General features: G+C 50.4%; 1 protein-coding gene across 7 annotated transcripts in view; it reads left to right on the plus strand.

Moving 5' to 3' along the window:
- The window catches only part of ABLIM3 (actin binding LIM protein family member 3), a 108,749-nt gene that overhangs the window by 53,925 nt on the left and 39,007 nt on the right, over window positions 1-15,817 (plus strand). For all 7 annotated transcript variants that reach the window (XM_040497206.1, XM_040497219.1, XM_040497227.1 and 4 more), the window contains exons 6-7: window positions 4,767-4,893; window positions 8,641-8,734. In XM_040497206.1, coding sequence (XP_040353140.1) covers window positions 4,767-4,893; window positions 8,641-8,734 — 221 coding nt within the window. The remainder of the gene's footprint in view (window positions 1-4,766; window positions 4,894-8,640; window positions 8,735-15,817) is intronic.

Below are 15,817 nucleotides of genomic sequence, written 5' to 3' on the forward strand. Positions count from 1 at the left end.
TACCATCACCAACACCATCGCCACCACCACCACCACCACCAACACCAACAGCACCATCACCACCAACACCAATACCACCAATACCACCACCTCTACCACCACCACTACCAACACCACCACCACCAATACCACCACCACTATCACCACCACCGCCATCACCACCACCACTATCACTACCAATACCACCACCACCACCAGCAATACCACCATCACCATCGTCACCACTGCTAAACCACAGATAACATTGATTGACTGTTATTATTGTCAGGCAATGCACTAAGTTTTCTATACATAATATCTCATTTAATCATTATAGCTCTACAAGGGAGAGAAGAATAATTTTTTACAGATGAGAACACTGAGACCCATAGAGCGTAAAGAGCATAAATGATTTGCCCAAAGTCACACAAATAGTAGCTAATGAAACTGGAATGTGCCCAGGCGGTCTGGCCCTGGGCCTATTCCCTTCACACCCTATACCAGAGACATGACTTGCTAGTTGGGAAGGGTCCTGTCTTCCTGGATTAGTTGTCTACGACAAGGAAGGGACTCACAAAACCCACTCATTTTTGCTGATCTAAATGGAATGTATGACACAGTCAAGAAAAACTAAAAATGGCTGTCTGGAGTCTTTAGACACTTCCACAAACTAAAGGATTTGGGGGAACAGGTGGTGGCATCATCCTTTCTGCCAGCTGAAGGCTGTAATTTTGGAAAAGAGGGGAACAGATGAGGAGTGGACAGCTGGCTGTGCAGCAACCAACTCAGGGCAGGGTGTAGTTTTCCTGACCCTGCTTACTATACGAGACTCATGGGCTCCTGGGTGGATGCCTGAGGCTCCACCAGCGGTCAAGGGTGAAAGGAGGAAGAAGAGAGAGAAAAAGCTCCCGATCAACCTGAGGCCAGTACAATAAAGGACCAGCAGGATCACACGGAAAGAAAATCCACATGGAGAAGGCATCTCAGAATCGCCAGGCGGAGTCAACAGGCCTTCCCTGCAAGAGGAATGTTCTTCTGGCCTCAGATCAGAGACTGGATAGTGCCTGGAACATGGGCTAGAAACACAAGAACGTGAAACAAGAATGACAGTGACCATTTATTGAGCACACGTGTTGCGTCCTCCCAGGCCTGATTATGGTGCATCCCCACACTAGTGTTGTAAGGAAGATATTCAGGTAAGAAGCAGGGGCTTAGCGGTCGCACAACTGATAAGTGAGGGAGCTGGGATCCTGCCCTCGGCCAGCGTCTCACCATTCACTCTGTCCTCCCGGCCCAGCCTCTAACCACTACACTGTACCGAGTCCTGAATTTGAACTCAGGGTGCTAATTCTATCCCAGGTGTGCCATTGCAACTTAAGGAGATAGGACTCATTGCTAGAATGTGGCCACGAGAGGATGCAGCTATTCAGACAAGACGTATCAGAGAGGTCGGGAATTGTGTGATTGGCCACAATAGACCTCGCTCCCTGGAGTCCACAGGGGAATCTGATCAGTGGATGACCACATCCAGCAAGGAAAAGTGAAGCGAGAGGAGTGAAGGAGAGGAGGGAAACTGTAATTGTCTTGAAATATTTAAAGGTGGGGCGCCTGGGTGGCTCAGTTGGTTAAGCGTCCAACTCTTGGTTTTGGCTCAGGTCATCATCTCACAGTTCATGAGTTTGAACCCGGCATCGGGCTCTGCAATGACGGTGTGGAGCCTGCTAGGGATTTTCTCTCTTCTCCTCTCTCTGCCCCTTCCCTGCTTGCTCTCCTTCCCTCTCTCTCTCAAAATAAATAAACTTTAAATAAATATATTTATATATTTAAATAAATAAATAAATAATTTATTTATTTATTTATATGTTACATAAAAAATAAATATATATATAAATAAATGTATATATGTTTATAGATATATATATTTAAAGGAAACGTCAGGTGGCAAAAGAGGTAGGTTATTCTTACTGCATAAAATAAGGGGCTTCACAAGGAGTCCAGTCTCAGTCTCCATAAAAAGAAGGCAGTCGTGACGAGAAATGACAAGTGTCGACGAGAGTGTGGAGAAAAAGGGACCCCTGTGCACTGTAGGTGAGAATGTGGACTGATGCAATCCCTGTGGAAAACAGCACAGAGGTTCCTCAAAAAATTAAAAATTGGGGCACCTGGGTGGCTCAGTTGGTTAAGTGTCTGACTCTTAGTCTCAGCTCAGATCAGGATCTCACGGTTCGTGAGTTCGAGCACCACCTTGACCTCTGTGCTGACAGTGTGGAGTCTGCTTGGGATTTGCTGATTCCCTCCCTCTGCCCCTCCCCTGCTTGCTCTCTCTCTCTCTCTCTCTCTCAAAATAAATAAACTTAAAAAAAATTTTTTTTTAATTAAATACGGAACTTCCCTAGGATCCAGTGATTCCCCTGCTGGGTATTCTCCCAAAGGAAACAAAATTACTAATTTAAAAAGATACACGCACCCCGATGTGTATTGCAGCATTATTTACAATGGCCAAGATATGGAAGCAACCCAAGTGCCCATCGACCAATGAATGGATAAAGAAGATGTGGCATATATATACCGTGGAGTGTTACTCAGCCACAAAAAAGGAATGGAATGTTGCCGTTTGCAACAACATGGATGGACCTAGAGGGCATTATGCTACGTGAAATAAGTCAGAGAAGGACAAATACTGGATGATTTCACTTATACCTAGGGTCTAAAAACCAAAACAAATGAATAAACAAGCAAAAAAGCAGAAACAGACCCATAAATACAGAGAACAAGCTGATGGTTGACGGAGGGGCGGGGAAGGGGGGATGGGCAAACATGGGTGACCAGGAGTAGGGGTTACTGGCTTCCACTTATGGAATGAGTGAGTCCTGGGGATAAAAGGCACAGCATAGGGAATGTAGTGAATGGCGTTGTAACAGCGTTGTACGGTGACGGATAGCGGCTACGCTTGTGGTCTCATAGCACCAGGTAGGGAGTTGGTGAATCGCTGTGTTGTATACCTGAGGCTAATGTAACATCGTGTGCCAGTGATACTTCAGTAGAAAAAAAATCAGATACGAAATAAAAAGGGAAGTAACAAAAGAAAACACGAATAAACCTTTACGTGATACGCATTTTTAAAAATCAAAACCGGAAAAGTAAAGAAAGCAGGCCTGACAGTTTTGCCTGTCCAAAGGCAAAGTGGGCTTCCGCAGAGGGGGTGAGCTTCCCATCGCTGGAGGCAACTAAACAGAGGACGGTACCCACCTGTCAAGAATGCTGTAGATTCCTGCGTTAGGTGGGACTGTGACCAACTGCTCTGTGAATTCTGAGCCCCTGTGGAATTATGTAACCCTATCATGGAGGCCCACAGAGACGCGAGTTCGGTATTTGACCCCTGAGCCCCCAGGTTCTTCTGGGCTGAGCACGGGCAAGTCACTTGTCTGAAGTCATCTCTAGATGATTACATTCCAACATCTATAATTATTGGGATACAAGTGGGTAGACTTATTCCAGGCGTAAAGGCAGGAAAAGAGATCTCAAAACCATTCTCCCAGTCCCCAGAAGCAGTTTGCAATCAGAGACCCTCCTGCCCCTAGTCCATGCTAAGGATGTTGGAAAGGCTCTAGGTAGCCAAGAGCTCAGAACTGTGGGGGCTGCCTCCTACAGGCATGTCATCAGGGCCCAGTCCCTCCCCACAGTTAGCCGGACGCACCCCCTTCCTAGACAGGCAGACACATCATCTTCTCTCCCAGGACCTGCTCCCAGCTGGACTTGAGGGTTTCCAGCCAGCCTCTCCCAACTTGATGTGCAGCTTCTCTCCTCCCCACAGCTCCAAAGTATGCGTCTGTCTTGTGGCGCCAGTAGGGAGGCTTGTCCTCTGGTAAACTTTGCCCCATGACCCTTTCCTCCTCCAGAATGGGACATCCGGTCGGGTAGGCTGATTTCCCAGCATCTCCCAAGTACCTCGGACGCTGGCTCCATTTCCTGCCCCTCCCCAGACACCGATGGAGCAACAGGCAGATGTCTGGCCCCCACATTCTGTGGTCCTGATGCCCATTCCAGGGGAATCAGGATAGAGAGTGAGGGCACCGCTCCGGTTTGGGACAGTCCTATCACGTTCTTTAATCCTTGGAGCGGAAAATGTTTGGCATATAAGTATGTTGGAGCGGGGCCAGTCATGGTAAATCCTGTCCTTTTCTTGGGTACCGTGTGAGGTCCGCTCCTTTGTGCGTGTTCAGCAAATATGATTTGAGTGCCTACTATGTGCCCAGCACAGCACTAGGCAAGAGAATAGATTTAACCACAAAACAGAGACGGGGTCCTTGCCCTTGAGCACACAGCCTCAGGGTGGGGAAAATTAGCCACTAAGCTTATCCCTGGAGCAGTGCGTCTCAGATGTTACTCTGCTTGGAGATCTAGGTCAAATTCAGTAGGTCTGGGTGGGTCTGAGACGGTGCACACCTGTAAGCTCCCAGGTGATGCTGATGCCGCGGGTCCCCCAGGTCACGGAGAGCAGCCTGCGTAGTTACCTGCTTGAGGGCAGGCGGGAAGCAGGGCAGACTCCGTCTGATTTTGGATGCACAGTGGGCAGGATGACAGAGAACTTTCGGAAGGAATCCTAGGATGTCTTTCTCCCTCGCGCCGAGACCTCTTGTCCAGAGACCAGGGCCCCGGTGGCCTTTGCTTTTACCTGGGAGACCCCTGGACAGGTGCCAGGACCAGGGTGTCCACTGCGGAGAGAAAACCGGCTTTGGCGGGGGGGCCGGGATGTTTTGCTCAGTGGCGTCCTCTTGTCTTTGCAGACTGTGCCGGGTGCAAGGAGGAGATCAAGCACGGCCAGTCGCTCCTGGCGCTGGACAAGCAGTGGCACGTCAGCTGCTTCAAATGCCAGACCTGCAGCGTCATCCTCACGGGGGAGTACATCAGCAAGTGGGTGTCTCCCCCCTCCCCCCCCCCGCCCCCGCGCCCCCCCCCATCCTTCCAGCCTGCCCCCTGCGGCCTTTGCCCAGGTCTCCAGTAGCGCCTCCCTCCGCTTGCATCCAGCCACCACACGGCCACAGCCGCAAACAGCATCTCCCCGACCCTTGGGCCCTTCCGTGGTGTTTCCTCCGCCCGCGATGCTCCCCTCCGGCTGGTCTTGCGTCCCACACTGTCGCTTCAGAGTTGGTCTCATGCCCTCCGTGCCCTGTTTGTGTCCTTCACACGGGCTAACACGGTCTGCAGTTATCCATTTATCCATGTCACCTCTTTAATAATGATACTAATATCAGCTACCACGTATGGAGCTTTTATCGTGTCCCAAGAATACACTAATGGCTGTGTACGGGTTATCACATTAAATCCCACAACTACCCCCATGAGGCGTCCAGCCCCATTTTCAAAGCTGTGAAAACTGAGGCTTGGGGAAGTAAGTAACTTGCTCCATGATTAAATTGAATGTCTGTCCTCACCAAGGCAGGGACTTTGTTTCAGCCACGGCTGCCTTTTTAGCACAGTGCCCGACCCCCCGGCCAATGATACAGTTGTTGAATGAATTTAATCCATGAGATGAGATACAACGGACACACGAAGCTTCAGGAAAGAGGGCCCGACCCCCAGTGCCTGCGCCGTGTGGCACCAGTCCCCTGGCCACTAGACCCTAGCGACTGCGTTTACATACTCAAGTACCTACAAGAAATCGTGGCCGCAGGCCCTGACAGCTTTGATGCTCTGTGACCCAGACCCTTCTGAGGTGCCATTGTGACCCACTGCTAGGACATAGTGAGCACGTAAAGTCGTAGCACGTATGGTTTTTGCTGTCAAGAGAGTGATAATCCAATAAGGGAGATAAACTACATACATAAAGAATTATGACATCAGCAGTTATGTGATAGGGAGCTCAAGAGTTTTGTTGTTGAAGACCCTTCAGATCATAAGTGACAGAAAACCCAATTCGCAACTCATTTAAAGCAAAAATGAGAGTTTATTGACTCAGAAATGGGAAAGCCAGAGGCATACTGACTTCGGCGTGGCCGAATCCAGGGACTTAAAGATGTTCGTTGGCTCTTTAGAAGTGCCCCTCTCCCCCACCCCTCTCTCCCCCACCCCTCTCCCAACTCCAGCTTCTTCCGTGTTGGATTTATTCTCAAACAGGCGCTCCCCAAAGGGTAGCAAAGGTAATCACCAGCCACTCCAGGCTTTCATTCTCCTGGCTTAGCCGGGCCGGCAGAGAGAAAGAGGCCTCCTTCCCAAGGATTCCAGCGGAAGTCCCATGGTTGCCCCTGATTTGGCCACCCTTAGGTCACATACCCATTCCTGAGCAGTCGCTGGCCAGGAGGATGTGAACCCTAGAGCCAGAGACCAGCCCTCCGTGACCCACAGTGACTGTGAGGGGCAAGGGGTGGCCCCCAAAGGAAACCCCAGGCGAGGTTCTGGGCAAAAGGGAGCACGGATGCTACCAGAGAGCCCTGTCTGCCGGAGGCCCAAGAACAGGGCTGTGAATATTCAGAGAAAGAAGGGATCACTTCGAAGTAGCAGGGAGTGAAATCTGGAGTCCGTGAGAGCTTCATGGAGGATAGTGCTATTTGAGCCAGACCTTGGAAACAGGGGTAAGAATGGAAAATGCAAAGAAGGAAAGCTGGGAGGCAGAATGCCCGGCCTGGGCGAGGGCAGGGTGGTGCCTGACCTGTCCATCTTGTTGGCCGGAGCTCAGACGAGTGCACACGTGAAGCAAGGTCCGAGGCTGCAGAGGTGAGCTGAGGCCACGTCACCGAGAGCTTTGAGTGCCATGGTAGTAGGAGTTTGGCATCTCGCTCTGTGCTTGCCAAGTAAGAAGTGCCCTTAAGTGAGTCACCGGCCAGGAGGCCTTGGGTCTGTGCGCCCGAGTGAGAATTCTTTAGAGGCGCAGGGTTTGCCCAGAGCTCCTCTCAAGGAGGCCCAGCCCTGACTGCCCGTTGCACCTTGGGCCTCTGAAGCCTGCCCTGGGCTCTTCGTTTGTCTGCTGGCAGAGTGGCAGGTGCTTAGAGGCACTGGCTGTGGCATCGATGCCCTGGTTAGAAGCCCAGCCTGCATGACCTTGGCGAGAGACTTCACTTCTCCCAGTCCGTTTCCTCACTTATCAAAACAGATAAGAAGACCTACCTCACTGGGTCACGCAAAGGCTCAGGTATCAGTGCTTCGTACGTAATAAGTGTCTAGTAAATATTAATTTTACCCTCTGCCTCTCTTTAGAATCATGCATATTTCAAATTCCCTAAGGCCTCCCAACCCGTGGGTCCAAATGAGGCGGGGTTGGCATTTATACCCAAAGTTTGCTGGCTCATTTTACCCCTCTGCTGACACATGACTTTATCCCCCCTGCAGGGTCACCTCCCACACCCACGGCGTGCAGAAAGGTTGGCAGGGGTGGGAGGAGGCTTGTCTCCTGGGCCCACGAACAGCAGTCTGACCTCTGGGCTTTTCTGGGCCTGAGTCCTCATTGCTGCCTCTCCTTCAGGGGAACACAGCCTCCCTGCCGCCCAGGGTGGGGTCCCAGCAGTCCCAGCATGGCAACAACTTGGAGACAAAACAGTGACGTGCCTGTCCTTCAGGCCTCTCTGTGTGAGCCGGTTCTCTTATGCCCAGAGGTGGGGGAAATGGCCCTCTCTGGTCCTGGATTCATGAGCACTACACAGCTGTGTCATCAGGTCTGGTCCTTAGATGCAGTGTCCTGTTGAAGTCCCCTCTCCGCACACGAAGTCCTCCCTACAGGCCGGCACAGCTGAGCCCTACACGCTGGAGCCGTCTTTCAGTCCTCATGACGACCTGGGTGAGAAACCAGACCGCCCGGCTTTGGACCCAGCTTTAGAGCATCTGCGTTGAGTTACTGAGTTGCCTCATCCACACAATAGGGAGACTGATAGTTCTGACTTCATAGGGCGGCCGGAAGGATTAAACGAAATAATCTATGTGAAACACCTTTGGAGGGCCCGGCACACCCCACGAAATAAATGTCAGTGGCTATTAGTAGTAGGAGGTAGTATAAGAATCATTAACAAAAATCCTATTACTGCCTGATAAGTGTTAAGCACCGGGTGAAAACGAAACACATAGGAAGTGCTTAAGGTAGTTTCCTGTTAATCTACTGACCCGGGAGGACAGTCAGATGACTCTTTCACTGCAGGTAAAATCTCTTATTAGAAGAGGAGCCCTTAAGGCTATCCACAAAAATTGACCACATCGATTCCCTCCTGGAAAGGGCTGGGAGGAGGGTGAAGGCTTTCCCCTTTATGCCTTTATAATGTGCCAAGTGCAACTATCACCTATTCTAAGTACAATAAAACTTCATGCATTTTGACAATACTTTTTTCTCACAGCCCTTAGGGATAAAGAGAAGAAAGTGGGTCTGGAGAGCTTGCGGGGAGGAGGGGCGGAAGGAGGACAGAAGAGGGGCACCCATGGCCAGCAGCCCAGACCAGTGGTTCCCAGGTGCGCTCGGGAAGTCTGCCGAGATGCAGATTCCCAGGCCCCCTTCCAGGGGTTCTCTGATTCCAGAGATCTCGGAGGGTGGCTGGGGAGTCTGCATTTTTGACAAGCTCCCCAAGTGTTTCTAATCTTGGCCCAGTCACCATTGGCTGCAGGTCCTGGAACCTCCATGTGGCTCCCCCTCGGATCCCCACACCCCCAACTTCCTCTCCCTGTGTGGATTTCCTCTTGCAGGGATGGTGTTCCGTACTGCGAATCTGACTACCACTCCCAGTTTGGCATTAAATGCGAGACCTGTGACCGATACATCAGCGGCAGGGTCTTGGAGGTGAGTGGGGTTCAAGGAACTGTGAAGGTGTTTGCGTAGGATGGCCCGTGACTCCAAAAAGTCATCACCGAGGCCCCCTTCTTCCCTAGCCTCCCCCCCCCCACTGCCTCTACCCCGGCTGAGCTTGCTGCACGACTTGAGCAAATAACTTTGCCTCTCTGGGCCCTCCCAAAGTGAGAAGCCAGACAAAATTATTCCTGGTTCAAAAAACGCCGTACTGGGAATATCAGTGGCTTCTCTGGACTCAGACCCAGATAGATTACTGGGGAGAGACAATTACGGATTTCTTCCCAACCTGCTAAAGGATGGAAGCCAGTTTTAATTTTTTAAGCATTTGGTAATGTGCCGATTTAAGAACCAGCTTGTCTACTGGCTTGCTCCCTGAGCCCTGCTTTGGCTGGTCCATCACCATGGCAACAGCTCTCCCCTGCCTCTGATGCACAGCCTCAGCTCTGCCAGTAACAGGCAACCTGCGCCCCTGCCCGAGCTCCTATCTGCTGGCCTTCCTGGCCTTCCTTCCCACACCCTGTGAGCCCAGAAAACTGTCTTCCTATGGTTTGGGACCACCCACCTCGAGGAATTCAAAACAGGAAAGAGTTTGGTGCGAAGGAAAAACAATGGCGTAAGACTAGAAACAAGTGGGTTCTGATATTGACTCAACTGCTCCCTCATGCTCAGATTTGGGGTGAGTCTCTTTGCCTCTCTAGGCCTCAGTTTTCCCTTCTGACAGTGGCTGGGGGATGGCAGACTGCTCTTCCAGGCAGAATCGCGAATTCTGAGAACGCGGGTCACTTGGCCAGTGTTACCTGAAGTCAGCGCTTGTGTTGAGAAGGATTCTGCAGCCGTGTCCAGTCTGTGCAGGAAAGAGTGTAGTAACCAGGAAAGCAGGATCCACAGAGATGCATTGAAGCTGAGCCCCAAGGATAAGAAGGAGGCTGTCTCGTGACCAGCTAGGGGAGAATAGAGCTTGCCCCATTCAAAGAACAGAGGAAAAGGCCAGTGCAGCTGAATTATATAAATTGGGGCTAGGAAGGATGGAGTCTATCACACAGGACATATCGTATAGGGCTTTGTAGCCATTTAGGAGTTTGGATTTTAGAGTAAGTGCAATGGCAAGGTAGTGGAGAGTTTTTCATTTTTTTTTTTAAATGTTTTTATTTATTTTTAAGAGAGAGACAGAGTGTGAGCGGGGGAGAAGCAAAGAGAGAGGGAGACCCAGAATCCGAAGCAGGCTCCAGGCTCTGAGCTGTCAGCACAGAGCCCGACATGGGGCTCGAACTCACAAACTGCGAGATCATGACCTGAGCTGAAGTCGGACGTTTATGCGTCTTAGCCACCCAGGCACCCCAGGTTTTAAACCAAGAAGCAACATGATAAGATTATGTTTCTAAAAGATTGTAGGGAGTCAGAGAGAAAAAGCTAAAGGCACAGAGCTGCCCAACCATTAAACCTTTCCAGGGAGCAGTAGGAGTGCGATGTGGAAGACAAAGCAAGACACAGGAGCACAGCTGGGGTGTTGGCCTGGATTTCTGAGGGCCCAACACCAGGGTGAGGCGTTTGTGTGGGATTCACTGGGCAATAGGGCTTATGCAAAGACTGAGCCTGAGTGACCCACTTAGAGCTGCTCCTTAGAGAGGGCATAACGGACACGGGCTCCATTGGGAGGAAAGAAATAGAAGTGGGAGACCAGCGGGGAGGCCATGACGTCATGGGAAGGATTCAAGACCTACAGCGGCAAGCAGAAGGAGCACCACCTACCTCCAGCATGACAGAAGTGAAATTCCCATCTCTTTGCTGCGGGGCAACTTGTAGACAGGAGGGTTGAGGGAAAAGAGGCCAAAGGTTGTACCAAAGTGTCAAGCCTGGATGAGAGGACGTCTGCTGCTGTCATCTGCGGAATGAGGGGTGGCAGGGAAAGCAGCTGGTCAAGGCAGAAACACAGCGAGTTCCATTTGGGACAGGTTGTGATTGAAATTCCGAGAAGGTTTCAAGAAAGCGGTCAGAAATGTGGAGCAGAACTCAGGAACAAAGCTCCATCAGGCTTCGCAGCGTGGAGGGAATAATCTCAAGAAGGCTAGGATTTGAATAATAGTCAGCGCCAGGGGAGTCATTGGGATGGAGAGAAGGAGGGAGGGAGGGAAGAAAGGAGGAAGAAGGAGGAAGGGGCTGAAGGCAGCCTGGGGGAGTGGCCGCTTACAGGTGCACAAGGGGAGTGAGGTGTCAGAGAAAGAGGAAGAGCAGTCAGGGACGTGGGGGGAGAAAGGGACCTGGACCACAAGAATAAGGAGCTTCAGAAAGGATGGCGAGGTCGGCCAGTGTTGGTCAGATTCTGCGGAGCAGTTGAGGACTATGCGCGCTGAGAAGAAGCTGTGCAGTGTGGGGAAAGGTGACCTTCAGAACAGTCTGAGGTCAGCTGGATTATAGGAGAGAAGCGTCTGCATTGTAGTGGGGTAAAGGGTCAGTGGGATGGGCGGTCATAAAAGCAGACTTTTTCTTTCGAGAAGGAAGACACTTGGATCACACACAGGGCTGCAGACAGGAACTCATCTCAGCATTTCCAAGCCGCTCTGACACTGTCTGCGGCAGCTGTCTTCTCCCTTGTGCTGCTGCGTTGAGCAGTTGAGCATCCCGGGAGCCTCCTCTCGGGCTGCTGGTGTAACCGGGTTTCGATTGATTCCATTTGTATGAGGCTCCATTAGCATCGTGGACGTATTGATTTTTTTTTTCTTAAAGCTGGAAGAGACTTTTAGCTATCAACTAGTTAGCCCTCCTCATTTTACAGATGAGAAAAGGGAGCCCCAAGACGTGTGGTGCAATCCCAAGGTCATACACAGTGTTTCTGGTAGAGCCGGAGCTAAAATCTAGGACTTCAGACTCCTATATCCCACACACGTGGCCACAGCTCTCTGCCACTCAGTGGTCTTTGAGGTCATGTGATGTTATGAGATACATGGTTGGAGTGAAACAGACTTGGTTTCCAATGTTACCACTTCCGGCCATGAAACCTGACACCAAGTCACTTTCTCTGAGACTTAGAGTCTTTATCTATCATGGCAAATACTACTGTTATTTAACTCCTGATGGATATGTTAGCGTGAAATAATAGAAAATATAATGAACTTCTCTCTGTCCCTGGTTCCCAGCACAGGGCTCCTAAAACTTGCAACCTCCATAAGTGTTAAGAACACCAGGAGCATCTTTTGTATTGATTTTATATACATTAATAGCATAAATATTAGTATTTGCCCTTGACCCTGGTTCCTGACACAGAGTTCCTAAATCTCTTCCTAAATCTGGGTGATAGGAGTGGCTTTTGTTCTAATGAGGTGACTGCCGGTGGACTCCTGGAGAGCTTCAGGGTGGGGGCTGGACACCAGAAAGATCTAGCCATGAATAGAAGCTTGGAACTTTCAGGGCCACCTCGCATCCCCCAGAAGGGGGAGAGAGAGGGTCTGGAAACTGAGGTGATGATGGATCGTGCCTCTGTGATGGAGCCTCCATAAAAACCCCCAAAGGGTGGGGTTTGGAGAGCCTCCGGGTTGCTGAACACGTGGAGGTTCTGGGAGACTGGTGCACTGGGAGGGGCCATGGAAGCTCCACGCCTCCTCCCGCACCCCTTGTCCTACGAACCCCTTCCACCTGGATGTTCATCTCTACCCTTTGTCATCCCCTTGTATAATAAACCAGTAAACATAAGTGTTCCCCTGAGTTCTGTAAGCTACGCTAGTGAATTATTGAGCCCAAGTTGGGGGGTCATGGGAACCCCAATTTATAGCCAGTCGGTCAGAAGCACAAGTGACAACCTGGGACTTGAGATTGGCATCTGAAGTGGGGGAGGGGCAGCCATGTAGAACTGAGCCCTTAACCTGTGGGGTCTGATACTCTTTCTAGGTAAATAGTGTCAGAACCGGTTAAGCTATAGGACATCCAGCTGGCGTCTCAGAGAATTGCTTGCAATGGAACCCCCCCCCCCCCCCCACCACACACACACACACATCTAATGTCAGACGTCTTTCGAGTGTGGTAGTCATGTGAGAGTAAAGGACACGTACAGAAGTGTCTTTACAGTTAGTGAGGACTTTTTTGGTTGCAAGCGCAGAAACCATAGTCAAATAGCTCAGACCAAAAAGGAAATTTATCAGCTCCCATAATAAAAAGCCCAGGAGTAGGTCTTGCTTCAGGCACAGCTGGATCCAGGGCTTAAACAAATGCATTTGGAGCATCTTACCATCTTGGCTCCACTGTACCTTGTGTGGGCCTTATTCTCAGGAAGGCTCTCCTTCATGATGGGGAAGTTGGACACCATTGACCCCAGGCTTATATCCTATCAGACAGCATGCCCAGGAGGAGGAGAGATTCTCTTTTTCATAGCTCAGCCCGGGACTGGCTCTCACTGGACATTCTCAGGCCCATCTCCAAACCAATCACTAGGACCACAGAGTTGGAATACACTTGTTGGTGGGGTCTGCCCTACTTAACCACATGGACTGCTGTGGGGAATGAGTAGTCCCACTCAGGAAAGGCCTATTCGCATGACCCCCAAGCTGTTTCTGGAAGAAGGGGGAAGGACAATGGCCAGGCAAAAATAACAGTTGCCCACCACAGGGCCCAGCGCATTTGCTGGTACACGACAGGCACTGAATTAAATCCCATCCCCCCCTTTCCCATGCCCTCCCTAGGCCACTCCGCAGCCCCTTTCCTTCCTAGTCTCCGTCCTCTCCAAAGGGAACGACAAACGTGGTATCCCGGTACTGCCTTTCCTAACCCTTGTGGTTCTCGGTCGTGTCCAATTTGCCCCATTTTTGTCCACTATTTTCTCGATTCCGGTGTGTTAACAGACAGGATGTCCCGTATTCCCTCGCTGACTTGGTTTCCCTTATGCTGGTGCTGGCTGCTCTGGCAGCCTCCTGCCCCACCTCGCTTCCAAGCTGTTGCTGAGATGCTGTGCACCCTCTCCCAGCCGGGGCAGGGTGACGGGGCGTGACATTTAGGAAGACGCCAGGCTTCAGTTGCACCAAGGCGCTGTTGCCTCCCTGGAAAACAGGTCTATAATTGAAATGATAAAGAGACACAAAGTAGGAAGAAGTTGCTAATTAAACCGATTATCCTTGTCATGGTAGGAGAAAATCAGTCCCACATCTCAGCTTGGGAAAAGAGCAGGCTCCTTCCAAAGTCTGAACACACTTTGCTCCGATGATGAGAAGGGTGTTTTATCACCGGTGGGAAGCCCCACAAACGAGAGTGAAACAGGAACACTGGAGACTTTTTTTGAAAGTCTTCATTTTGAAAAATCTGCCCCGTTCTTCATTCTTGCTAAGTTTTTAGAATAAATCAAGTATCTCCAGAATAGGCAGGCCCATGCCCCACCCCACCACCCCCCAAAAAGATTCAGACATAAGCCTTGAGAATTACTCAATTATATATTTTTTAGAATTATTCAATTATAATTTTTGAATTGTAAGGAACCCATTGCCATCCACCCAAATGATGGCTTGGGGGGGGGGGCCTTTAATAATCCCCCAGTACCCATCAATTTCACTCAGGCCTATCCCCCCAAACTAATCCTGCCCTCGCATGCATATTTTGCAGTTGACTCTTGACTCTTGAACAACACGAGGGTTAAGGGCACCGACCCCCACAGAGTTGAAAATCCGTGTATCGTTTTGGCTCCCCTAGACCTTACCTAACAGCCGACTATTGACTGGAAGCCTTACCAATAACATAAACATAGATTAACGCGTATTTTGTGAGATATGTGTATTATATATGGTATTCTTTTTTTTAAGTTTATTTATTTATGTTTGAGAGAGAGAGAGAAACATGAATGGGGGAGAGGCAAAGAGAGAGAGGGCCAGAGGATCTGTAGCGGGCTCTGTGCTGGCAGCACAGAGCCTGATGCGTGGCTCGAACCCACGGACCGTGAGATCATGACCTGAGCCGAAGTCGGACGCTTAACCGACTGAGCCACCCAGGCGCCCTATCTATATACAGTATTCTTACAATCAAGTAAGCTAAGGAGAAGAAAATGTTGTTAAGAAAATCATAAGGAAAAGAAAATACATTTACGGTGCCGTATCGCATTTGTCAGAAAAATGACCCACCTGTACGTGGTAAGTTCAAACCACAGTTCAAAGCAGTGTTGTTCAAGGTCAAGTGTACCTTCAAAACAAGCCCCCCCGGCTTCCAACCCCAGTGCTGAGCCAACCTCCTCCATATAGAGAGTCTGGAGATGCCCCTGAAGGACCCTTATGTATCACACTCTCTTGGCTGGGATTGTAGTGTCACAGCCGTCAGCGCGGGAGTGAGTGCCGCACGGGTGACAAGCCCTCACGATTCCAGCTTCTACTGCTTCTGGCGAAACCTAGAGGCGTCGCCTTCTCTGAGGCTGTGTCTTGCCCCACAGAAGAATTTGCTGTTGCAAATCATTTACATTTTTACTTGAAATAGTTGTAAGGAAGGAAAGTGGGAATCGTCAAGGCGGCTTACCAAAACCAGACTGGGCTGAGCTGGGGATGGGACGGAGGCACTCAGGTGCAGCAATCACAGGCCCGGAGCATTGGGGTCGGAAGGTCCCCAACAGGTCCTGCCTTTGTGGGGCCCATCGTTTGTCCACGGAGCCCCAAAAGCCAAGTTTTGCCACGTCTACGGACCTTGTATATGCCTGTGTGGCAGACAGCATCACAGCCTCTACCCCACCTCCCCGCCCCCCCACCCCAACTCCGAGTGCCACAGCAGGCTGGGTCCTCCCAGGGGCACTGGGGATCCACCAAAAGCTGGCTCACTTACAAATAATTAAAAAAAAAAAAAAAAGACAAAAAACATGTAACAGGAAAAACCAGGATCACTTGCTATACTGCCAGTAACCAAAACACACACACACACACACACACACACAACAACAACAACAACAACAACATAACCCACAGCTCTTGCTAAATTCTACTGTTTGTTGGAGGAGGCTCCAAGCCTCAAATCTGTTCTCATTCTTAAAAAGGTAGGTTAGTGGGGCACCCGGGGGGCTCAGTAGGCTGAGTGTCCAACTTCAGCTCAGGTCATGATCTCACGGTCCATGGGTTTGAGCCC

This window comes from Herpailurus yagouaroundi, unplaced genomic scaffold (assembly GCF_014898765.1).
Source record: "Herpailurus yagouaroundi ecotype Mexico unplaced genomic scaffold, PumYag 29, whole genome shotgun sequence".
In the NCBI taxonomy this organism is placed as follows: Eukaryota; Metazoa; Chordata; class Mammalia; order Carnivora; family Felidae; genus Herpailurus; species Herpailurus yagouaroundi.